Below are 25137 nucleotides of genomic sequence, written 5' to 3' on the forward strand. Positions count from 1 at the left end.
ACAGATGAAACTGTATCATGGATTTCAAAATATAACAATACAGGTATTATACATAATAACGATTATTATGCCAGCATCCTTAAATACAATTAACCTCAGTGTTAAATACTGTGTATGCGAATACAGCGCGGGAGGGGGCGTGGCTATGAAGCAGCCATTTTGTGATACCAAGTCTTTGTGTCCGCCATTTTAGATACCGCCGCATGGCATTCAGCCATCTTATAATAACTGTCGGCCATCTTAGATTCCACTACATGGCCCACAAAGGAACTTTAACAAAAGACTAATAACTTCCGCCTGGCAATCAAACATAAACTGACTGTACGTTCATTTGTCTTTCCACAACATTTATTCCAAATTACCTCTAACCTGCATCATGCAATACTCAAGATCCTGAATATAACTCGCACATTCAGCAAACACACTTTACCTGCAGCATACACAATTGAATATCATTTAAGCTACAATGTACTTCTCTGTACAGAACACCTAACTGGCACTATACAATCTATGGCCTTGCTATATCATACTCACATCACATGCCGTTACACACACACTTCAATACAAAGAATCCAGACAATAGTGGACTACCCTCACAGCACATGTTATCTTACAGTTACATCCGATTATCTAGATAATCTAGCCAGACAATATACTTTAAAAGCTTTCAGTTTTACACCCACACATGGACACACAGTGGCTAGTCCAAATGCTAGCCGTTTACCTACACAAAAGACTCACTGCAGGCCGGAGCCTGCAGCACATGTCTACACATTCTGCTTACATAGTAATAGCATCCACAATGCTCAAATCAGTATAATCACTACAGCTTATCCTTACAAATAAACATACACTGCTATCTCTACCAATTTAAGCATATCCTTGCTCACAATTCATAACTACAGGCTAGCTAAACATCATTCACACAGATCACCTTCACTACAGACAGAAGCTTTCTTTGTCCAAACCATAGGTAAACATACGCTGGGCCTATGCACATGTTAATATCTGAAGACAAACTAAGAATGGAAGTTAACTACTCTTAAACTCTCTAGCATAATCCATATTCCATAACCGGGGTCCTAGTACACGATACAATCGGTCCTACAAGTTTATACGTTACTCAAAGCCATGTGGCATTCTTGTCCAGGAGTGTTGCATTCCATCTTGTTCGATCAAAGTCCCAATAGCAAGTCCCAATAGCTGATTCATTTACTTCCCAAGAAAACTCCCTTTGCTGGGCTCATTCATCACTGGCACACCCCTTTGTTTACAGTATCTTGTGACTGGCTTAAGTGGATCCTTTTGTTTTTCCAGAGGCCATTCATTCACCTGGTATCACTTAGCTTATAGACACGCCCCTCTGATACTGTATTTTAAATCTATTGTGAACTTATTATTTGTATAACTTGTGAGTGCAATATGATATGGAATTCTAATAACTGTCATCTGATAGCTAGTGTAATTTCGCACATTTAGAGTCCAAACATGACATTATGTGAATCTAAAAATATGTAAATTAATATTCGATCTTTTCCTTACTTATGAGATATGAATAATATTTATCTCAGACTATATTAATTTAGTGGGCCTGGTTAGAATTATAATTATGGAAATTATATGCTGGGAAAAATTAGGCATTGACACACCCCTACCAACCCCTCCCTAATCCGGGGTAACATTGTACACACCCACGGCACGCCTGCAACAGCACCTACTGCGCACTCATTATACCCACACACGGATCACCCGCACCCTACCCTCACACACCTGCAGTACCCTCGCAACTGCCCCTCACCCACCCACAACACCTTTCGCACCAACAACCTGACCCCCCGCACCCGCCCCTCTCCCAGCCAAAGCACCACCACAAGTGCAACTCCACCACATGCAGCACACCCGCACCACCACCGGACACCCTCCCCCACCTGGGCCAACCACGCAACCACCACTACCCCACCCACGGTACCCCGACATCCACCTGTTGAAGCACCATACCTGCCCCTCCCACACCCGCAATATTTCCCCACCCACACAAACCATATTACAAGCAATTCACAGGCTAAGGGGGCGGAGCCCCTCACAACGTTGTGAAGAGCACCCATAGGGCGCTATGAGTCACCTAGTGCTATATAAGAAACCAGACAAAAATGCACCAGGTGAAAAGTATTGAATGTCGTCTGTTTTATATGAAATATTTTATTATGTCTCTCCAGTACAGCTTCTGCAATCCTCTAGGGCAGGGATGGCGAACCTTCAGCCCTCCAGCTCTTGTTGAACTACACATCCCATCATGCACTGCAACAGTTTCAACATAGTAAAGTCTTTTGTGATATACCAATTTATTTTTTTATACATCACTGGTCTTTACATGGCTCTGAATATTATTTCCGCTGATGTACTTTTAATACAAAACTTCATGGTGAGTACCGTCACGCAATCAATAGTAATATCATTATTTATCTTATTATAGCTATACTGCTGCTTTGTCCTGTGAGAACATCTCACCTTGTGCCCAGCTCGATCAGTGCTGCGGTCATCTCTGTATATTGATTAGTGACAGCGTCAGGGATGTGTGTTTATTGATCACTTTGGAAAGGCTACAACTGATTACAATTCATAAAACACCAAATCCTAGTTTTGTTATTCTCGGCCAAGCTAAGCCAGCCATACATCTACAGATCGATTGTCAGATTGGGCTAGTTGGAACAAAATCCTGGTAATGGATGTAAGCAAATGACAGTTGACCATTTGCTTTGAAATGCTGAAAAAACTGCCAAACTGCCATTCAAATACTACCAGGATTTTGTTCCATCCAGCCTAATCTGACAATCCATCTGTAGATGTATGGCCACCTTGCATTGCGTTATACTGGTGAGGGTCTGCTCACTTGTACACCTTCTAAAACAGAGCTAGTTTTTACATTTATGGGGCAGATTCAATTAGCTGCAGGGTGCAGTAGATTTATTTTTTGCAACCATTTGGATGATCAGGCATATGGCGCACTTTCATGGCGTTAGAAGCACCACCGCCTGGAATATGTTGACCTGCGGAGCCTTTAGTGCGATAAGTGAACTACTTGATCGGCACAGAGGGCCAGATGTATCAAGCTTCAAAAAGTGATAAAGTGGAGATTAATAAACAACCAGCCAATCAGCTCCTACCTGTCATTTTTTTTCAAACACAGCCTGTAACATGGCAGTTAGCTGATTGGCTGGCTGATTATCACTCTCAACATTATCACTTTTTGAAGCTTGATTCATCTGCCCAGAATCTGCTGTTAAAACTCTTGCCAGATGTTAGTAGAGACCTGTTTAGGTTCCCTATGAATTGTATTGATTTTGGTTGCTCCAATCGATTACAATTCAGCACTTGACTTGGCATTTATGTAAAGATTCCCGGGCAGGGGGCAGGAGAGCCAGGCAGCAGAATTTATTTTTATTTTTTTAAAGACTGGCCGGCCGTTGATTGGCTGAACCTAACATCCCCTCTAATAAACTAACCCTAACCTTCCCATCCCAGTCAAACCTTAACCCTCCCTACCCACAGCCTAATCCAAACACACCCTACCCATGTAAAGGGTAAAATTAAATGTGCAGGTCCTGGCACAGGTGGGATGGGAGGAGTGTACTGTATATGCCTGTACAGGACAGGTAAAGTGAGAGGGGCAGGCCCTGTAATATAATAAGTAGTGTGTGTGTGTGTGTGGGGGGGGGGCAGCGATATTACTAGGGGTGTGCACAATTTTTATATTTTGGATCTGCCTTCGTGTTTTGGATCTGGATTGGTTTTTGCCAAAACCACCCTTTTGGGCTTTGGATTGTATTAAATCTAAATACAGCTAAAATCACAGATTTTTTTTGTTTGTTCCTACAGTATTATTAACCTCAATAATATTAATTTCCACTAATTTCCAGTCTATTCTGAACACCTCACAATATTGTTTTTAGGCGAAAGGTTTCAGAGGTAACTATGACTTTGCAAGGCGACATAAGTGGGCGGCACAAACACTGGACTGATATGGCACACTTTAACAGCACCCCAGGACTGATACACTTAACAGCACCCTTGCAGTAAAAGATACAGCACCCCTGGAATTATACATGACACATGGCAGCACCCCTGGAATTATACATGACACATGGCAGCACCCCTGAAACTATACAGCTCCACTAGGCATAATTCTATTCCTGCTGGCAGCATCACTGGCTCCGAAGTCTAGAGAATCACAATTACATTCAAACATGAATTAGTCCCAAAGCGGAATAATGTTTGTAAGGATTAGGGAGTGTGTAAGGACATTAAGGTGTTACATATAGTGATATACTGTATATAGTGTAATATGTGAGGATTAGTGTGTAAGTATTAGTGAGTGTGTAAGGACATTATAGTGTTGCATATAGTGTAATATGTGAGGATTAGTGTGTAAGTATTAGTGAGTGTGTAAGGACATCGTGTTGTATATAGTGTAATATGTGAGGATGTGTGTTAGTATTAGTGAGTGTGTAAGGACATTATAGTGTTGCATATAGTGTAATATGAGAGGATTAGTGAGTAAAGGTGTTACCGTTACCAGCGTAATATGTGAAGGTTAGTGAGTGTGTAAGGCACTGTAATCAGAGTTATATGACATTAGTGAGTGTGCATGCATGGTGTGAGCGGACATTCTGCAAAACTAATATAAAATGTTTGCGTAGTGGGCACAGGGTATAAAAGTACAGAAGAAATAATCCCGTTGTGAAGAGCCAATAGACTTTATTTACAAAGGGAACATCCTAAAAAAAAGTCAACTGAAATATTGTAAAACCAGGTGTGATACAGTATCGACATCTAGTGGTGAAAATGGATATTACAATTACCATTCATTGAGATTCAGTAAAAACATACAGGGCCAAATATAATAAGACGTGAGCATCAGGAAGTGAGAGATTTTGGTGGAGGTTTTCCTTTTTATAAGAGGCAATAATTTACACTGAATACAAAGGTGATTTTGCCAGGTCATTGATTGCTTTAAAAAAATGGGAAAACCCTCACAAAATCTCTTTCTGATCCTTACCCTACTACAGTTGCAATGCGATACGGTACGGTACATGCATCCTGATTCTGATCCGACGCGTTCACAAGAGCATTGGTTAGAATTGTCTCAGGCACGAACTAGGTACCTAAACAATGTGCGCCAATGGCTTCCACAACGCGCACACACACACACACACACACACACCTCTGAAAAAGATGCATCCCCGGCTACACTGGCCAGGGTTTAAAACGGTAATGTACAGTAGCATTGTGTACGCAGGTACAGACGCAGTCTCTCACACACACACACACACACACACACACACACACACACACACACACACTGAATATTTGCATTCTGCCCATACTAATAAACAGTGAAAGCTGCTTGTGCTGCCATTTAAAAAAAAAAAAAAAAGTAGAGTCATTTAGACAGAAAAAGTTGCAAAAAAATGCACGGACACGACACTCACACGTATCAGCATGCCTCCATGGGACAGCACGGACTGTGTAATGGTCAGCATTACTGCCTCACAGCGCTGAGGTCATGGGTTCTATCCCCACCATGGCTCTAACTGTGCGGAGTTTGTATATTCTCCCCGTACTTGCGTGGGTTTCCTCCGGGTACTCCGGTTTCCTCCCACAATCCAAACATATACTGGTAGGGTAAATGGCTCCCAACCAATGAACCCTAGAATGTCTGTGTGTGCGTGTACATGGGGTAGGGAATATAGATTGTAAGCTCCACTGGGGCAGGGACTGATGTGAATGGTCAAAATATTCTCTGTAAGGGATACAGTCATTGGGTCTACAGCAAGTTGGTTGACATTCATTAGGTCGACATGGGGATAGGTTGACATAGTTCTAGGTCGACATGGGGTTTTTCAGTTTGTTTTTTCAGCCGGCAGGCGGTATTTCATGCCCTACCATCCACTAGGGGGTGGTGAGAGAATAAAAAAGTGTGCCGAACGCAGTGAGGCACCGTGCCAAAGCATTGCCACTGTGTCGACATTTGGGTTAAAAAAAAACATGTCTACCCAATGCTTGTGTTGACCTATTGACCTTTCCCTATGTCGACCTAGAAGCATGTCGACCTTTCCCCATGTCGAACTAACTGTCGACCTAATGACTTGTCGACCAACTTGCTGTAGACTAAACGATCCCAATCCCTCTGTAAAGCGCTGCGGGATATGTGTGCGCTATATAAATAACTGTTAATAATAAAGTCACTGAGCTGTAGGAATCATTTCACAGCAAATGTTTGATGGTGGAGAACGAATGGCCGCATGTGTGATGTACTGCACCTATTAGCAATAGTTGTGGCTAAAGCTGGGGCGCACACTAACTGAAATAGGCGTCCACGTAATCTGCATATAGAGACTTTTGTCAATCTGGGATTTTGTAAACGAAAGTTAAATAAAAACGAGAAACACGGAGTGAAAATTCAATCCTTTTATTAACTGCCCTGAAAGCATGCATTATATTACAGCACCTGTAAACAGTCAATTCAATGCGCTGACATAAGCAGCTTCGTGGGATTTGGAATGTTCAGTATATATTCTTTTTCCTTGTCCACATAAAACAGACATTAGTGTGACACGTTGCATGGCTACAAACATCCATAGCAGCTTTCCAAAAAAAAAAAAAAAATTTACTTTGTTAAATTATCTCATTGCACTTTTATCAAATTTATTGCTACATAAAAAAGGCCATTTAGAATTTGTTATATATTTTACATGTTCAGATTATTATACTGATTGTCTACATGCAGGTGCCTGTTTAAAAGAACAAGTCTGAGCATGCTTTAGAGCAGGGCTGTCCATCTGGCGGCTCGTGGGCCGGATATGGCCCACCACCATCTGAAATCTTTGTAGACTGTTGAATGAGGATTTCTTTGAATAGTATTTGGGTGCAGGAGCCCTTGCTTGCAACATCCATGCTGCCCTCTGCACGTAGATACTTGGACAGCGATGCCTTAAAGCAGGGCTGAGCAGCGATGGGTCTTTAGTTGCTGCAGAAGCGTCTCAGCACCGGAGAGCGACCGGCTGTCCATGTCTGTTAGACTTCAGAGTTGAACAGTCTCATCCTCAGTTCGACATCTAAGATGCACCCAAACCACAGAGGGGTGTTCTGGCCATGAGGCGAGATAAGCACCTGTCTTAGGCAGCAGAAGGTGTAGGCAGGGGATATAGCAGGTCCCTCTAGCAGTTTCCATTATTGCTGCCACTCCCCCAATAACGGATAGTCACAGGAATGTACGGTGATAACGGGAGGTATGGGGGTTACACAAAAAGAAACATCCCCGAAGTAACAGTCCACACCCTCTGATCTCAGCATGCTACTACAGACAGCAAGACTGACGTGGTCCTACAGCTGGGCTGACAAACTCAGGAGCTACCAACAGTTCACGATTACCAGACCACCTAGCTGGGGCACAGGTGCAGTCATTACTAACTGTCACGTTTCCCAGACAACCTAGCTGGGGCACAGGTGTGGTCATTACTAGCCATCACGTTTCCCAGACCACCTAGCTGGAGCACAGGTGCAGTCATTACTAGCCGTCACGTTTCTGAAACAACCTAGCTGGGGCACAGGTGCAGTCATTACTAGCCATCACGTTTCCCAGACCACCTAGCTGGGGCACAGGTGCAGTCAATACTGTCAGATTCCCTAGACCACCTAGCTGGGTAAAGGTGTAGTCATTCTTAACTGTCCCGTTTCCCAGATCACCTAGCTGGGGCACAGGTGTAGTCATTCTTAACTGTCCCGTTTCCCAGACCATCTAGCTGGCTAAAGGTTTAGTCATTCTTAACTGTCCCGTTTCCCAGATCACCTAGCTGGGGCACAGGTGTAGTCATTCTTAACTGTCCCGTTTCCCAGACCACCTAGCTGGGGCACAGGTGTAGTCATTCTTAACTGTCCCGTTTCCCAGACCACCTAGCTGGGTAAAGGTGTAGTCATTCTTAACTGTCCCGTTTCCCAGACCACCTAGCTGGGTAAAGGTGTAGTCATTCTTAACTGTCCCGTTTCCACGACCACCTAGCTGGGGCACAGGTGTAGTCATTCTTAACTGTCCCGTTTCCCAGACCACCTAGCTGGGGCACAGGTGTAGTCATTCTTAACTGTCCCGTTTCCCAGACCACCTAGCTGAGGCACAGGTGCAGTCAATACTGTCACATTTTCGAATTCAGTCCTAACGGACACATTCTACAGATCCATAAGTGGCCTGGAAAACATGACCTGTTGGTAGATCTGGAGGACTCGTTTGGCCACCCATGTACAACAGCGTGGTCAATTGATCTCAGGGGGAGGAACAGTTAAGAGAAATGGGGGTGGGGGGGGGATGCTGGCACCTATCAAAGGCCGGGGAGCTATCGCTATAGAATAACGTGTATATGGCAAGGGACACCTCAGGGAGAGTTAGGAACAGTCCCAATGCCACATGGTCAGCGAAAGAAGGCAAAATGCATGTGTACAGTATATAGTCAAAGTATCACTTACTGATTTACATTTCAATTAAGCAGTCCCATAGCAGCTAATTGGATAACGGTATATGAAAAATACATTACGCAATAAAAACCGAAACATGACATAACCAATTCATCTCTCTGTCAGACAATCACCAATATTTTAGAAGAACAGAATATTGATCCAATCATGTATACTGTCACTTGGCTGAACGGATTTGAATGAAACAAACAAACAAAAATATATGACCGGAACGGGGGTACATGAATACACAACTACCGTGATTTTCTAGGTGTGTAAAAAAAAAATTGGGTATTGCATAGTGCTAAAGGGCCTCTCTCGCGGTAGGCAGGGTTAACGGCTTAGGGGTAGAACGTCCGGTTTCAGTAAAGAAACCGGATCGGGAAAGTGTTTCTGGAATGATTTTCGCAGGGATCGGAGAATTATCCAGTGTAAGTGCAATGCTTCCATTAAATTGCATTGATTAACACAATCCCTTGTACATATCCTAGTGCAAAGTGACTTGATATTCATGTATATATTACAAAAAAAATAAAATAATTTAAAAAAAATTATAACAAAAAAGAAATGTTTTACTTAATTTGCATGTGTCTGATGTTTCCAACACAGTAAATTAACCTATGACTACTATGGAAACCTAATTATACACAGCTTGCCGTTAATACTCAAACTGCGCAGAGGCACAACTGTGGCCGATTTGGAGTAGGAACGCTAAAATATACAGGAGAAAAATCAAAAAACCGTTATGTCAAAAATATATATATATATTTCCCTTTCCGAGTGTAGGAAAATATCCGCTACCGATAATCTAAGGCTATTTTGGACCCCTGATAAGACTATATTACAGATTATTCGTAAAGATATATCACCTTATTCAGGCATAAACATATTTAAAAATGACAATATAAGTATTCAATAAAAAGTCTGATAAAGATATTCTGTCTCTTTACATGGAAGTTCAGTAGTATCATCCAGCAAAACCAGGATAGAGAAGGACTGCAGCTCCAGCGCAGTAAGAAGATAAGGCCCCTTTCATCTGATTGGCAAAACAAAGAAAGGAAAGAAAAAAAATGGCCGTCTTTAGAGACGCCCAATATAATAGGTTAATGGTCCTTCCCATAAACAAGAGGGAACAAACCATTAAATATCTGAAACGGACGTCGAACTCTGAGAAGACAGGAACTGGCGGCTTCATGTCAGCTGCACGGCTTTCTTTAGCTTGTCAATGTCGCTCTGAGGTGGGGGGGGGGGGGGGGAGAGAGAACATTATGTGGTTACTTAAGGGGAGACGGACACATCACTTTGATGGTGAATTGCGATTGAATTTATGGTTAACTGATTAGTGCACGGGTGGCCAAAGCGTTCCTTGAGATCAGTCAACAGTCCATGTTTTCCAGACCACCTGTGGATCTGTAGAATGTGTTGGTTAGGAATGAATGCGGTATGTTTGAAAATGTGACAGTTAGTAATGACTACAGCTGTGCACCAGCTACGTGGCCTGGGAGACGTGGACTGTGGGTAGATCTTGAGGACTAGTTTGGCCACCCCTGAATTAGTGCACAATAATACCTCTGCAATGTGAATGCCCATTCACTTACTTCTAAACTAGTACGTAGCGTTCTTTCCTCTTCTAATTCTTTCTTTATTTTATCCAGCTCTTTCCTAGGAGGAACAAAAAAAAAAAGTTGTTACAAGCCAAGGTCTGAAACTGCGCAAATAAAACATAAAAATACTATTGTAAATAAAAGGTCACTAATACACATACAGAAGCCATAACTTCAGTAATAAAACAGAACGGATAATATAGTGGGCTCATATCTTTCAGCAAACAACCCATCCAGTCAGGATATTTTGGGGTAAATATACTGCAGCTGTAGGGTAATGGGACATGTTTCAAAGGTATCACCAGTGACCCCCAACCTAACAAAATGAGATTCACGTGACTCTAGTACAGCAGCAGCCATTGTTCAAACAAACGGTTAGCAAAGTCTAGGTAGGGAAACTAGGCAGAAGGGCCCTCCATCCAATCACAGACTGGCTGTAAGGTAGTCAGTTATCACCATCTATTACTAACTTGCTACACAGTTTGCGCTGCCAGGTATATAGTCTGTTGGGAAGCCCACTAAGTACAATGGACACTGGACACACTATATATTGGAAATTGTTTATAAAATGAAGGGTATACGATTTAAAATTAAAAACGGAGGTCTTGAAAAAGTTTCTGGTTACCGTGGAAACGAAACGCGTCGTCGTCACTTCCGCCTGTGGGAAACCTCCGTGGTCGAAAAAAAGCCGTGCAGCTGCGCTCCTCCTTCCCCCCTTGGGAGCCGACAACAGCCAGCTTAACCAAGCATCTCAAGCCAGTAGAAAACGTATATATTGCTCAAACCCCGCCGTCCATACAGGACCCAATCCATGCGGCGGACCCTCACCTAGGGCTATCAACAATCTGCCTGTCGGGTTGAGCCGTTGAAAAATCCGTCTCCTGCTGCCTACAAACTCAAGCGGAGGGTGAGATACCATATCCAGTGACACTGGACTGCACATGTTTGCTGATTACAGACATTCTGGCGTTTTATTGCATACTCGCTAACTAAGCTCCATGTGCACTAATGACGGCCGTGCTTTATACTAACCATCTGCTTGCTTGACAAAATATACTGGAATTAACCCCCTATTAACTTGCACAGTGACTGACACGGAGACTCCCACACTAGCTACTCTTTCAAAGTGATTTATTAATGCCACTTGGCATATCTCAATTAATATTTTTTGATAGTTTTATATATGTTTTTAATTTTATTTTTTTGTCTATGTCATATATGTAATTTGTGTTATTTAAATCGTATACCCTTCATTTTATAAACCATTCTCAATATATAGTGTGTCCAGTGTCCATATTACTTAGTGGGCTTCACACAACAGACTATATACCTGGCAGCGCAAAGTGTTTATTTTTCGGATTCCCTCTTTACCTCTGTGTGAGCCCTAAGCAGACTCACCCTAAACACCTGCAGCAGCTGGGATTTAGTCCGATTTAATCAATTTATTTGTAAATTCATATAGACCCAACAGCCTAAAAACTCTCCACTGTCTGTACACCCCTTTTATAACCGGCTACACAGACTGCAATGTGCTCGTTTTTACCCCTTTCACACTTGCAAAAATATCCCGGGTTTTTGCACATGAACGCGCATCGACCAAGGATTTAGCTCAGTGTGAAAGGGTCTCAAAGGAATATCCCGGGATGAGCATTCAAGGATTTCTACCCAGGTCCTGACCTGGGTAGATTCCGGAATCGACACTGGATGCAGTCAGTGTGAATGGTCCCGTACCTGGGATCAGGTACATGGGACTTTAAAAAAAGCTGCTGATTGGATTTCCCGGGATCAGTGTGAATGGGGCTGTCCCGGGTCGATCCCAGGTCTGAGTGCAGTGTGAAAGGGTACATTCCCGGGAAGCATCCAGGAACACATTCCCGTGTATGACCCGGCTCTGTGAATGTGAAAGGGGTATTAGTGACATCACCCTCCAGTCACACACCAACCTGCTGCATCTCTCACTCTGTGATAGTACTATACCAATCCCTGCTACATGGGGTGCACAGTGCAGTCATACAGTCTGTGTAATAGGCTGTGCTCACTATCATCACCAACCAATCATACACCTGTGACCCTGAGAACTCATTAAATACAGACTTATCTGCCGATATAGCGCTATACTACACTCTCCTCATAGCAGCCATCCGAAATGTAGTTACTTCCTATTTTTCTTGACTTTATAGGGGAAAGCCTGCTCACCCCCTGTTCACTGCACACGTTGCACCCAGAGGACAGCAGCATCTTTACTGCAGATCAGTCTAGACCAGTGGTTCCCAAACTGTGTGCCTAGGCACCCTGAGGTGCCTCAGGACACTTGCAGGGGTGCCTTGGGTTGGTGGACCAGGATCAATTCATATTATTTATGGTCAATGTACCAGGCAAAACCAGTGCTTGTGGCTGCCAATCATAACATATGTGGACAAACAGAAGCAAATCCTGTCCCTCACCAGATAACTGTGACATATAAACACAACGCACTGAATTTAATATTTTTTTTCTGAATTTCTCGATAAGAAGCATTTGGCCTAGGGGTGCCTTGAAAATATTTTGATGCTCTAGGGCGCCGTGATTCAAAAAAGTTTGGGAACCCCTGGTCTAGACTTTTTCCTGCTCCTTACAGATTACTAATGATCATGAATGTCATATTTGGATTCGTCAATCAACTAGGATATATCATTTTGCAGAACATACTTAATAAAGCCTACTTCAAAGTTGATTGGTTGCGGGGAGCAAATTCTCACTCATCAGAAGACTTGATACATCTTCCCTTAATTAGGTCAGGTGACCGGAGGGGATTAAATAGTACTGTACCTATGTTCTTTTCTGATCGCATCCACGACAGTCAGAAGCTCGTTGAACTGGGCCCGTAACTCCTCCACCTCGCTCTTCTTTCCATCATGAACATCATATTTTGCTTTGACATCCATAAAGACGGGACTTAAGGGGGTGGTGCTTGGTCTTGACACGGTTGACGTAGGTGTGAAAATAGGGTTTGTAGGTAGGGTAACGGATGGCTGAAATGAAGAAAAAAGAAAATAAGCAGCAAATCAGTCAAGCGGTTCTACCAGAACACAAACACGGCAAGTGTAGGACGCTCGTACACGATCCGTGTATGTAAATGCCACCTCTTAGGCATGTTACTGTATTATTTAATATACGGCATAGACAAGATATCAGGGTGGGGGGAGACCCTGTTCCTGAGAGATGGTAAGGGGCATGAGGATGCAGGGTGATGAACAGTACGGGAAGAGAGGAGGGTATTGGTGCATGGGTGGAGGTTGGGAGATGACGTGTAGGGGTAATATGCCTCCTATCAGTGGTGACATCTCCCCCCTTGTATTACAGCTGTTAACGGTTATTTCCAATGCAGCCAAGCGGCGTTTGTCCCACTGACCGGTATAAGCCCGCAGCCGCTAAGACAGCTTGAGTGTGCGGGAGACATCATGGATCGGTGAGACACACCCAGGAACTAGGCTATGAATAATTTACCTTCTTTACTTCCACTATTACAGGTTTGGCACTCTCCTCCTCTTCAGGATGAAGAACCTTTTGGTTCTCAATCACATCTTTATTATTCTACAAAACAAAAAAAAATAGTTTGGTATTGCGGCCGAAAATCCCACAAGGCGAGAAAGAAACAGACAGATGAATTTGTGACTCTAAAATCAGATCTAGCAAAAGGACAGAGCCTTGAAAAATTAACGGGAGTACACGCCCACATGACACTGGTTACACCCACCCACTACTGGTCACTCCCCCCCCCCCCCCCCCCTCCGCTTTGCACAGTAAGCTCTTGATTGTACTTACAGCACTCGGACCGTTGAATCGGCCAGGGGGTCTCCTGCCGGTCATCTTTGGTCTGCTGGCAGTGGGGTGGGAAAGGTTTTCTGAGGTAGGCAGAACGTCATCAAAGCTGTCCTCTGATGGAGCTGAAAAAACAGAGATTTAGAGTTTGTCCTCCCCTCTGCACCAACGCCGGATTAGTTATCGTAGGCAGTACAGGTTAGAATAGAGATGACATTACTAGGCAGGCAGTCAGACCAGCAGCTCTGGAGAGGGGGGGTGTTGGGTAGAAAATAGAGAAGCCGTCGTTAAAATTCTAATATTCATATCAAGTATAACGCTAGTTAAAATGAAGGCAGTTCATGTTAAATCTCCCCTTATGTATTGCTTACACACCTGAAGCAATCACACTTGCTCAGCACTGACACACACTGGTGCAAATGATGAAATGTACTAAAGCCAAAAGGAAGCCGATCGCCTCAGACAAAGCACAGGTCACTGTATATGAAGTACGACAACACATGATACCAAGCAGCCGGTACAAACATCTACAGAGAAGATGGAAAGTGACTGTCTCATTGCATTACTCTGTCCTCTAGTAGCAGCCCCGGGTGGGTAACTAGATGCCTGACCGACCGTGTCTGCGTCCATACTGACAATAGGTCCACATGAGATTGTTGCGATTTCTTTTCCCTGGACTTTCGCATTTTTTACCATCCAAGCAGACTCCGGGGAACAGTGAGTGGTCCAAAGCATGGTGAGCAAATTGAGGGTACACAGTACACTAAATGGGGGTACCGGCTCTGCAGGCCAGTCAGTGTCCAGATGGGTACATGAGGGATACACTGACCCAACAAGCTACTGTACACCCAGTATGAGCAAACAGGTTACTCTGAAGCACAGTCTATTTACTTCTTTCCATTCTAGTAACGGAAATCCATACAAGACACTGGCACCCTGGGAAGTGCGAACCTTCATTATTTCCATTATCATAGACGCAGGAAATAAAGCGCATAACGTAACGACAGAACAGATTTCCATTTGAACAGCAAAAATATATGAAATCACTTGTCCCCCCCCAATCAGTTATCTGGGCTCCCCTGAAACATTATCTACAGTACACGCTTATCTCTGTTTTCCTGGCTTGCATCTGTCTGGGATAGTTTCTGCTTACTTCCCCTTTGGTATGAGACCGCTCTGGTGCCTAAGTGCACAAATCCATAGGACAGCAAGTACAGCCCAAATATACCGCAGAGCGCATGTTCCGCGCATATATTATTGTCATTCTAGCTGGCCTAAGATGCCCATTGTTACATCAGAATCCATGATCTATCAGAGGGATAATGGGGAAATGTACTAAGCCTTGGGGATGGATTATGCGGAGAGAGATAAAGTACCAACCAATCAGCGCCCAACGTCAATGTTACAGGCTGTTTGCCTGTTGGATTTCTGGAGTACCGAAAATGGGATACGGTCACTAGGTCGACAAGCATTAGGTCGACCACTGAAGGTCAACATGCATGAAGGTCAACAGGGTCATTAAGTCGACATGGGGAAGGTCAAGTGTCAATAGGTCGACATGGGGTTTTTCACCGTTTTTTGTGCCGACAGGTATTTCATGCCCTACCATCCACTAGGCCGTGGAGGAAGAGTACAATACTGAGTAGACATTCGGGTAAAAAAAAAAAAAAACATGAAAAAAACCTTCCCCGTGACGACCTAATGACCCTGTAGACATGACCCCATGTCGACCTAATGCTTGTCCCTCCTATGATCCATACCCGTGGCCATTGGGTAACATTCCTACAAGTAACAAGGGGAAGTGTGGCGGGACACACGATTTGCACAAATCGTTATGGAACGGTCCAATCTGCACGGACAGAGACATGTACCAGGGACAGGAGAACAACTAGAACAAAGACATGATCTTATACAAATGACGGAACTCCTCTAGCAATAGGAAGACAATACAGGATCAAATGATTACAGTCATGGGGCCAACTGTAATAAGGTGTGAGAGTCAGAAAGTACCAGCTTTTGGGAGAGTTTTCCCATTATTTTTGTTTTTAAAGCAGCAATTACACTGAAAAACCAGGCTGATTTTTGGCATGTAATACATTGCCGCTTTGAATAAACTGCCAAGATCTCTCACTTTCAGATATCTCACACCCCATTACATTTGGTCCATGGTATCATTACATATTAGTGGTAAATATGAGGACATGACCTAATTCGGGCACATGGGTGTGACATCTATGACTGAGCAGTACATCGTGTTCTTTTGGGGGTTATGTATGGTTTTTCACTTGCTCGGCCACCTGCCATGATCTCTACCACGGTGGTTCTCAAACTCTGTCCTCAGGACCCCACGCAGGTCATCTTTTACAGGTCACTAAGCAGCTGCGCTCTGGGTCTCCAACTGTCACATTTTTAAAATCAACAGGTGACCCGGAAAAACCTGACCAGTGTGGGGTCCCGAGGACAGAGTTCGAGAACCTGCATCTACCGCTACTACGATCAAATTGCTGCCGGCACTTCTTTCTGCTCTAAACTGGCTGGAGAAATGCGTCGCTCAATAGGATCGTTCACTCCCATGTACCCGCAACTATGCCGCCACGTACACAGCTCGTTATACGGCCGGTTCAGCACCAAGCGGGGTCACCCCGAGTCAACAGCAATATATGGATAGGAGAGCGGCGATTACATCCTCGTAGAGGAGCAACATAAATAAAGTCAAGCTTGCCAGGCGAGAGGGAATGGAAATAATAATCAGCGCACTTAAGCCTTAGGCGAATTAATCTAGGTACACAGCGGACTTCTGAGAGAGAACGTGATCTTACCAAAATGGAGAAGGGTAGGGGAAGTTCCTGACACGAAAGAAGGGATACATGGCAAACAGGATAGGAAACAAAATCTGGAAAGAAAAGTCGAGGAGAGGAATGTCTAGAACAAAGATTTTAAAAACAAAAAATTACTTTGCAAAGCAGAAGAAAAAAAAAAAAACATTTGTAGAAGAGGTAGAGACCGGACATGCTCAGCTGCAGGCGTTGTTAGTGCGGGAGGCAGGCAGAGGAAAATCCCGTCCTATTCAGGGGGACAGCATTAAACCAGGGACACAACACCGCAGAACGCCGCCATCATCGTTTTACCCAAATATGTGCTTCCTTCGGAACAGTGGATAACACAGCACCATGCATCTACCTTACTGTCAGATACATCAGACAAACACGTACATCGTGCATGCAAGATATTTCATATGCAATTAAACACACATAATACAAAGTAAAGAGCAATAATAATTGGGTGTGGCTCAATGGATCCACAGTGATAGACCGTTAATATCATCCTCATATGGTTGACAAGGTGAAAAGGCCGGCGGCACAGGTTTAAGTTTTTGGTAAGTCAATTTTGCGGTCTCTTCGAATGTGACCCCAATTAGTGTACCGTGTACACGCACCAGGCTTCGGGCAAGGTGATTGGCTGTAGGTTCATATTTCCAATCAAAGTCCACGCGGACGTCAAATTAAGCCAACGTTGAAAAAAACGTTAAAGAAAATATCTAAAATCGGCCTTCTACCTTCTATGGACCATGTTGATATTTTTACCATGTCCACCATATGGTGTTGATCTTTCAAATGTATCTAGAACTATCTATCCAGTGTCTGGAACTCAGGATTATCCTTCACACTTCAGATACTGGAATAGAAGTAGATATGAAACCGTGCCGGTCTAGCCGAGTCTGGAGTTACATTGTGTTGTTTAAGTGTTCCCTTTATTTTTTGAGCAGTGTATAAACCAATAAATCCAACAAGGTCCTCCATGTGCTCGAAGTTTAGCAAAAAAAATAAAAATTAAACAAGTACTTATTTAACAGAATTGTCCTCATGACCAACATTCGGCGGCTGCAGGGGACTTGTCCGGAACACATAAGGGAGCATGCGGCAAAGACAGCGAAATGATGACTCTTGCACAGGACGACAGAGAGCTTTCGGGCAGATGTATTAAGCCTTAACAAGAGATAAATGCAAGTGTGATAAGGAGAGATAAACATCCAGCCAATCAGCTGCTTACTGACTTTTTACAAAGACAGCCTGAAACATGGCAGTTAGCAGGTGATTGGCTGGACATTTATCTCTCCTTATCACCATTGCATTTATCTCTTGTTAAGGCTTAATACATCTGCCCCTTTGTGCCAAATCGAGCAAAGTAAAAGGGGAACAGGATGGAATACAGGTTACACACACACACACACAGAGAATCCTGCACACTCCACACCAACCCGGGAAATCTAGTGCTGCATAAAGCATTGCGATTTATATAGGAGGAACCAACCAGGAGAACATAAGCTGACGGAGACTGTGGAAAACAACTGGTGCGAATGTGCAGGCTGTACAGCAGAGATGGGGGAACCTTCGGCCCTCCAGCTGTTGTTGAACTTTACATCCCAGCATGCCCTGCAACAGTTTTAGCATAGCCCAATAGCAAAACTGTAGCGGGGCATGCTGGGATGTGTAGTTCAACAACAGCTGGAGGGCCAAAGGTTCTGCATCCCTGTTGCAGACCCTGTTTGCCTTTATTATGTGCAATGTCAGGCTTGTAGACAGATCCTGAGCATACACAGTCAGATTCTAGTTCTTTTATCCCAGGCAGGCAGCCCAAGCCCCCCCCCTCCCGATGATTGGATCAGTCAGCATGCTGGGATTTGTCACGTCCAATCATCGACCGTTAGCATACAGTATGCTATTATTGCCCCGATCCACGATTACCAGCGATCTGGCGCAATGCTCTCCATCTGTATACCCAATTTATGCAGCGAGATCTTGGTTTCAAGAAGAAGAAAAAACTGTAGATAACACAGACAGGAACCAGTCCTTAGATGGAAGGGAAGATATAATGGGATGGGAAGACGACGGTGGTAATACACAGATAGGACAGCAGTGAGACACAATGATCACATGCAATAGGAGGACCTTCCCCCAGGGTCCCCCCCCACACACAGCTGTTACACACACCGCCACATACCAGTTTCTCTGGGGCTTTTCACTGCACTCGGTTCAACCTCCACAGATTTTGGTCGACTTAATATATGTTCCAGGTCCATTTTCGTTTTACTAAACGGCTCAGGCTCAGACTTGGGTCGACTAAGAGGCGACTCCCCATTCGGCCTAATAGAAAACAAAAGCAGGGTAATTATCCGGAACGTGGAAGATCAGGCCAAGAGCTTAAGTGTTCCCTCAGCTTAATCCCAGAAGGACAACTGCATAATATCTGCTACAGAAGTGTCTGGGACGTTCTAAAAGATTTGGTACAATGTCAAACACTGTTTGGTTCCATGAATTATGTATTTATTAGCTCTAGTTACTTATCAAGAGGATATGCTAATAGCTGGGGAACAGGTCATTCAAAAAGTATTTACTTGCACTAACGATTACAAGTCACCAGGTGGCGCCATGAGCCTATGTGTTGACTAATACTGCTTCTCCGCCAAAACACCAGCTCCCATCCCGGCTTGGGAACACTCTGTATTTATCCCGTTTACACTGCGGTGCCAACATTCACCCGGAATATTCTCAGAACCCCCGGGGGGGACCCGAAATACTCTGGGGACAAGCTCAGCACTCTGGCAACTGCTGGGCTGCCTCCAGCCTCCGTCTCTGCTTAGTGAATGCTTGCGGAGGGCATCCCTTCTTCTTCATCCCGGCACCAATGCTGGCAACGTAGCAGAGCAGATGGCGGTGAAAATTGCGTGTGCCTTGTCCACCAATTTACTGGCCACCCCACAGGGAGCTGCGTTCGGAGCTATAGGCTCTCCCATTGCTGTAAATGGGTCCTGGCATTTACACTGCCACTTGCTACCGGGTATGGATTGCAGGGTGGGGGAGTGTGTGAATGGGGTATAAGTGATCACATTACAGTGACACGAGGCATCTACAAGCGAGAGGCTAATATGCATGACTGAATGTTTTCTGTACAGCGCTGCCAGAATGCCTGTGCGCTATTTAAATAACCGGTAATAAACAGTTATAAAGGTTTGGGGTTACTAATACTGCTTTCACATTGCAGAAATGGGTAATGACACGGTATTCTTAAATGTTACTTTAAAACGGGTCTGAGCCTTGAGACCTTTCACATTGCAGGTGAAAACCGTTTTAAAAATCATTTAATACCATTTAAAATTCAACCCGTTTAACCCCCAAGGGACACGTTTCAAGCCATTGAAATAGAGCTGTTCAAACTGCCAAAAAAACGGCTTTAAAAACGTGTAGGACTCTGCTTCTAACCGTGTTGAAATACCGGTTAACTTTAACCGGTAAATCAACTTTGGCACTTTCACATTGCAGCCTTAAACGTTTTAAAATGGGAAAAAAACGTCAATATACCGGTTTAAAAGTGCGATGTGAAAGGGGTATTACACACAAATGTGCAAGACATAGGCAGACAGTCATGCGGACTCAGCCCATATTATGTTCTGCATTAAAGTAAAGCCTGTCAGTAAGTAGCAGAGGGTACCAGTGACCACAGTGCCAGCCCTGCACAGTATACTACACAGGACAGACCTAGGGTTCAGTGACACCCATCAGGCTGCCTCTAATGCATTCAAATGAAATGTCAGATTCCACCATATGCAGGAATAACCGTCTCTGAAGATGGCTGTATGAACAGCGGATTGCAACCGAGTCCATAATACTCGTATGAACAATGGCTGTATGAACTAAGCCTGGTGATCTGTAGGAGGAACTAGAAGTACGCTAGGGCGCTCACCGACAATGCGTGTGGTTAAGGCCTTTAGCACTCTGACCTCTGTGGACAGCAGAGGTGGACAGTAAGCACCTACAGGAGGACCGATGATAATTATCAGTATGATGTAATGCGTTAGTGGACACACAGTCCTGTCCTAATCAGAGCTGACGCGTTCTCCAGAGAAGTCTTACTTGGATGGGGGAGGAGTGAACGCTGGCTTGTCCGGTCGTTTGGGTGGGATGGTGGCTGGCTTATGTAGACTGTTAGACTTGCTTACAAGGGTGGGTTTCTTGGGGGGTACCTGAGGTGCGGCTGGTTTGAAAGGCTTAGGGTCCAAAGATGGCTTTTCTTCTGCAAAGAGACGTTAAGACAATGCATTTGGTAACAAATAAAAATTGACAATTGCTCCACCTACTAAAAACCACAATAAAGCCAGCAATCCTTATGTGTGTGTAATGGCGTACACATCACACAGGGCTGGCACAGCTATGCTGGGCGTACACATCACACAGGGCCGGCACCAGCTATGCTGGGCGTACACATCACACAGGGCTGGCACAGCTATGCTGGGCGTACACATCACACAGGGCCGGCACCAGCTATGCTGGGCGTACACATCACACAGGGCCGGCACCGGCTATGCTGCACGTACACATTACACAGGGCCGGCACCGGCTATGCTGGGCGTACACATTACACAGGGCCGGCACCAGCTATGCTGGGCGTACACATTACACAGGGCCGGCACCAGCTATGCTGGGAGTACACAATACACAGGGCCGGCACCAGCTATGCTGGCGTACACATCACACAGGGCCGGCACCAGCTATGCTGGGCGTACACATCACACAGGGCCGGCACAGCTATGCTGGGCGTACACATTACACAGGGCCGGCACCAGCTATGCTGCACGTACACATTACACAGGGCCGGCACCAGCTATGCTGGGAGTACACATTACACAGGGCCGGCACCAGCTATGCTGGGCGTACACATCACACAGGGCCGGCACCAGCTATGCTGGGTGTACACATTACACAGGGCCGGCACCAGCTATGCTGCGCGTACACATTACACAGGGCCGGCACCAGCTATGCTGCGCATACACATTACACAGGGCAGACACCAGCTATGCTGGGAGTACACATTACACAAAGCCGGCACCGGCTATACTGGGCGTACACATCACACAGGGCTGGCACCTGCTATGCTGCACGTACACATCACACAGGGCTGGCACCAGCTATGCTGAACGCACACATCACACAGGGCCGGCACCAGCTATGCTGCGCGTACACACTACATGGCATAGACCACGCACAACAGACATCTGGTCATAGCAGTTATTGGCTGGACGCTTCCAGACAGGTGTACACACATTTTATACACCCAACATTTCCTATGAATATATAAATTGCAGGTGTCCAACTGTAATGATCCCTCTGTGTGATCCTTCCCAGGACATACTACTGTACAGCAAGATGACCCTTTATAACCTGTACATGTAGAATGAAAAGGCTACGTCCAGTCATAGCACTGTCTCAGAGACTATACCATGCCGCCATAGCCACACACAGAACATCCACCACTTGCTATGTGACAATGCCTGCACCAGATACGAGTTCCTGTGTACAGTATTTATGCACATATACCGCACAGACTATTCCCTGACTTCTTACAGATCTATAAGCTGTCATACTGGATGTAGGGGGTAAGTAACATCTAGTCAATACTCTGCACTTCTGGAAGAGCCCTAATGTAAAATCCAGATTTAAGACAACGAACAGCAAGTACTAAATGTCTAAGCATCATGCAGAAATCCAGCCAATCTCTTTCTTGTGGATCACCTTTCTCTTCTGGTTTTGGGGGGGTGAACCTCTTCTCTCCAATACGAAGTTCTGGCTTTGGTACTAGTGGGGAAGAACAGAAAATGTCAGTGCACCAAATACACTTTTTTAAATTTGTTTAAATAAAAAAAAACTACATAGAACTAAAGCCCTGTACACAGGCATCGATTTTTCCCGATTTTCGATTCGATTTTGCTTGTAGAATCCTAAACGAAAATCGAATGTTTTTGGTGTGACTTTCGATCTGCATTCGATTCGATGCGCGCTCCTGTTTTCACAAAATGGAACAGAAAAATCTACTGTGCAGCCAAGGAAATATCGAATTCGATCTAATAAAATCAAAAGTGTACAATGGGGCAGATGTATGAAGGGTCGTAATGGGGGAGAAGGGGTATCAGCGCACGTTATGTGCACTGATACCGCTTCTCCCCCATGTATGAAGGAGGTGAGATGCGGTAAAGGACAGGGGCGCTATGCGCCCCTGTCCATATCGGCGCTGCTATCAAAATGATAGCAGGCCGAATGTATGAACGGTCAGCATCGCTGACCGTTCCGCACGAAGCCTGCTTTGGCTTCGCCAGCATCAGGCTGGCGAAGCCCTATCTAAACAGCAGGGACAGCACTGTCCCTGCTGTTAGGTCTGGGCTGCGCTGGGGATCTCGCGTGAACAGCGAGATCCCGCGCATGCCCAGTGCGGCCGGCCGGGGGACAGGAGATAGCGCATCAGTATTAACTGATGCGCTATCTCCAGAAAGGGACATCGCCGAAGGGGGGAGTTAACGCTCCCCCGCTTCGGCAGACAAGATGTTAATACATCTTGTCGATGTCCCTTCCTGCTTCGCCTCGCTATTAAGGCGAAGCAGGAAGTATCATAGCGGCGCGATAAGCGCTGCTATGATACATCTGCCCCAATGTACCATGGATGTATATCGAATTCGACATCTAATGCAGAAGTACAGCTCTATTGCCAAATCGAATGAAAAGATCTAATGCCAGATCTAATAGAAAATCGAATCTAACATCGAATCAAAAGCAAAATCGATGTGTGTGTACAGGGCTAAACATTTATAAAAAAAAAAAGAAGAACTTTGTTCCAACACTGTAAACTTAACAGTGATAAAAACCTGAAAATATCCTGGTAATGCCGGAAGACTACTTTGTCTTGGTATATTTTCCCCGTCATGTTGAGTGCACATTAGTGCAACCTTCGTGCTCAGACAATTAGCTTGCAAAGACTATACGGAGGCTCCATACACCGTGTCCTGGAGTCCAAAGCAACATGAAAATGTAAGAATTTTGCATGTATTCAGACTGGCACTGAGAAACTTTACATCCGGGTATCGTAGAAACTTTCTTATTGAGGAAAAAGATTATTTTTTGGTTTGCACCTAAACATCTGCTTAGCTTCATTCACAGTTTAGTAGATCACGAAAGTTAGGAGACACAAGGAACCGGATACATTGCATGTGTTCCTTTGACAGGTGAAGAATTGCATGCGACTTCGTTCTCCGCTGCTGGGTGGAGGTCAGAGTTGGAGGACGGACATGCAGCAAGTCCGACCTCCGGCTCAGATTCAATGCGCACAGGACCGCACATCGGATCAGATCGGACATCATACTTTACACCCGATTTCTCGGCCCAAGCTGTCTGAATCGGGAGAGAAACGCCCAAATCGGACTAGTGTATAGGGGCCTTAAGGGTGATTTCACACCAAAGCAACACAGGTTTCAAACTAACAGTTTCAGATTGTAATTACATTTGGTATAATGGGGCTGATGTATCATAGCAGCGCTTATCGCGCCGCTATGATACTTCCTGCTTCGCCTCAATAGCGAGGCGAAGCAGGAAGGGACATCGACAAGATCTATTAACATCTTGTCTGCCGAAGCGGGGGAGCGTTAACTCCCCCCTCCGGCGATGTCCCTTTCTGGAGATATCTCCTGTCTCCCGGCCGGCCGCACTGGGCATGCGCGGGATCTCGCTGTTCACGCGAGATCCCCAGCGCAGCCCAGACCTAAAAGCAGGGACAGCGCTGTCCCTGCTGTTTAGATAGGGCTTCGCCAGCCTGATGCTGGCGAAGCCAAAGCAGGCTTCGTGCGGAACGGTCAGCGATGCTGACCGTTCATACATTCGGCCTGCTATCATTTTGATAGCAGCGCCGATATGAACAGGGGTGCATAGCGCCCCTGTCCATTACCGCATCCCGGCCGCTTCATACATGGGGGAGAAGCGGTATCAGTGCACATAACATGCGCTGATAACCTTCTCCCCCATATCGACACATCATACATCTGCCCCATTATGTGTAAAGAAACCCCCCAAACCTTCAGCTGATATGTACACTGGTTTTGAAGTTTTATGCCTTTAAAGGAAAAATTTGCCATCAAAGTTTTAGTTTTTTTTTTTTTATTTGGTGTGGAAGAACCGCTAGGCAGGAGTGGAGTGGCTAAGGGATTTTTGTGTGTTTATTTATCTTGAGATCTGTCTGGTTGGAACAAAAACATGTTTATGGATGAGAGCAAATGACAGTTGACCATTTGTTTGGAAATGCTGGAAAACTGACAAACTGTCACTCATCCATAACCATGTTTTTGTTCCAACCAGCCAGATCTGAAGATAAATCTTACTAGTGTATGGGCACCTTTAACTACAACTTTTGC

At 44.8% G+C, this 25137-nt stretch overlaps 1 protein-coding gene across 2 annotated transcripts in view; it reads right to left on the reverse strand.

Moving 5' to 3' along the window:
- Window positions 1-6453: 6453 nt before the first annotated feature.
- The window catches only part of CD2AP (CD2 associated protein), a 77058-nt gene continuing 58374 nt past the window's right edge, over window positions 6454-25137 (reverse strand). The window contains exons 11-19 of one of the 2 annotated variants that reach the window (XR_014471853.1): window positions 22478-22540; window positions 20822-20981; window positions 18912-19054; window positions 13914-14035; window positions 13596-13682; window positions 12918-13120; window positions 10104-10167; window positions 7596-9738; window positions 6454-7439 (exon numbers count right to left, since the gene is read on the reverse strand). Coding sequence is in view for 1 of the 2 variants with exons in the window: in XM_083178661.1 (XP_083034787.1) it covers window positions 9697-9738; window positions 10104-10167; window positions 12918-13120; window positions 13596-13682; window positions 13914-14035; window positions 18912-19054; window positions 20822-20981; window positions 22478-22540 (884 nt within the window). In the remaining variant the exon portion in view is untranslated. Of the gene's footprint in view, window positions 9739-10103; window positions 10168-12917; window positions 13121-13595; window positions 13683-13913; window positions 14036-18911; window positions 19055-20821; window positions 20982-22477; window positions 22541-25137 lie in introns of both variants that reach the window. The other variant, XM_083178661.1, reaches the window with a different exon arrangement.

Source organism: Crinia signifera, chromosome 3 (genome assembly GCF_055691185.1).
Source record: "Crinia signifera chromosome 3, ASM5569118v1, whole genome shotgun sequence".
Taxonomy (NCBI): domain Eukaryota; kingdom Metazoa; phylum Chordata; class Amphibia; order Anura; family Myobatrachidae; genus Crinia; species Crinia signifera.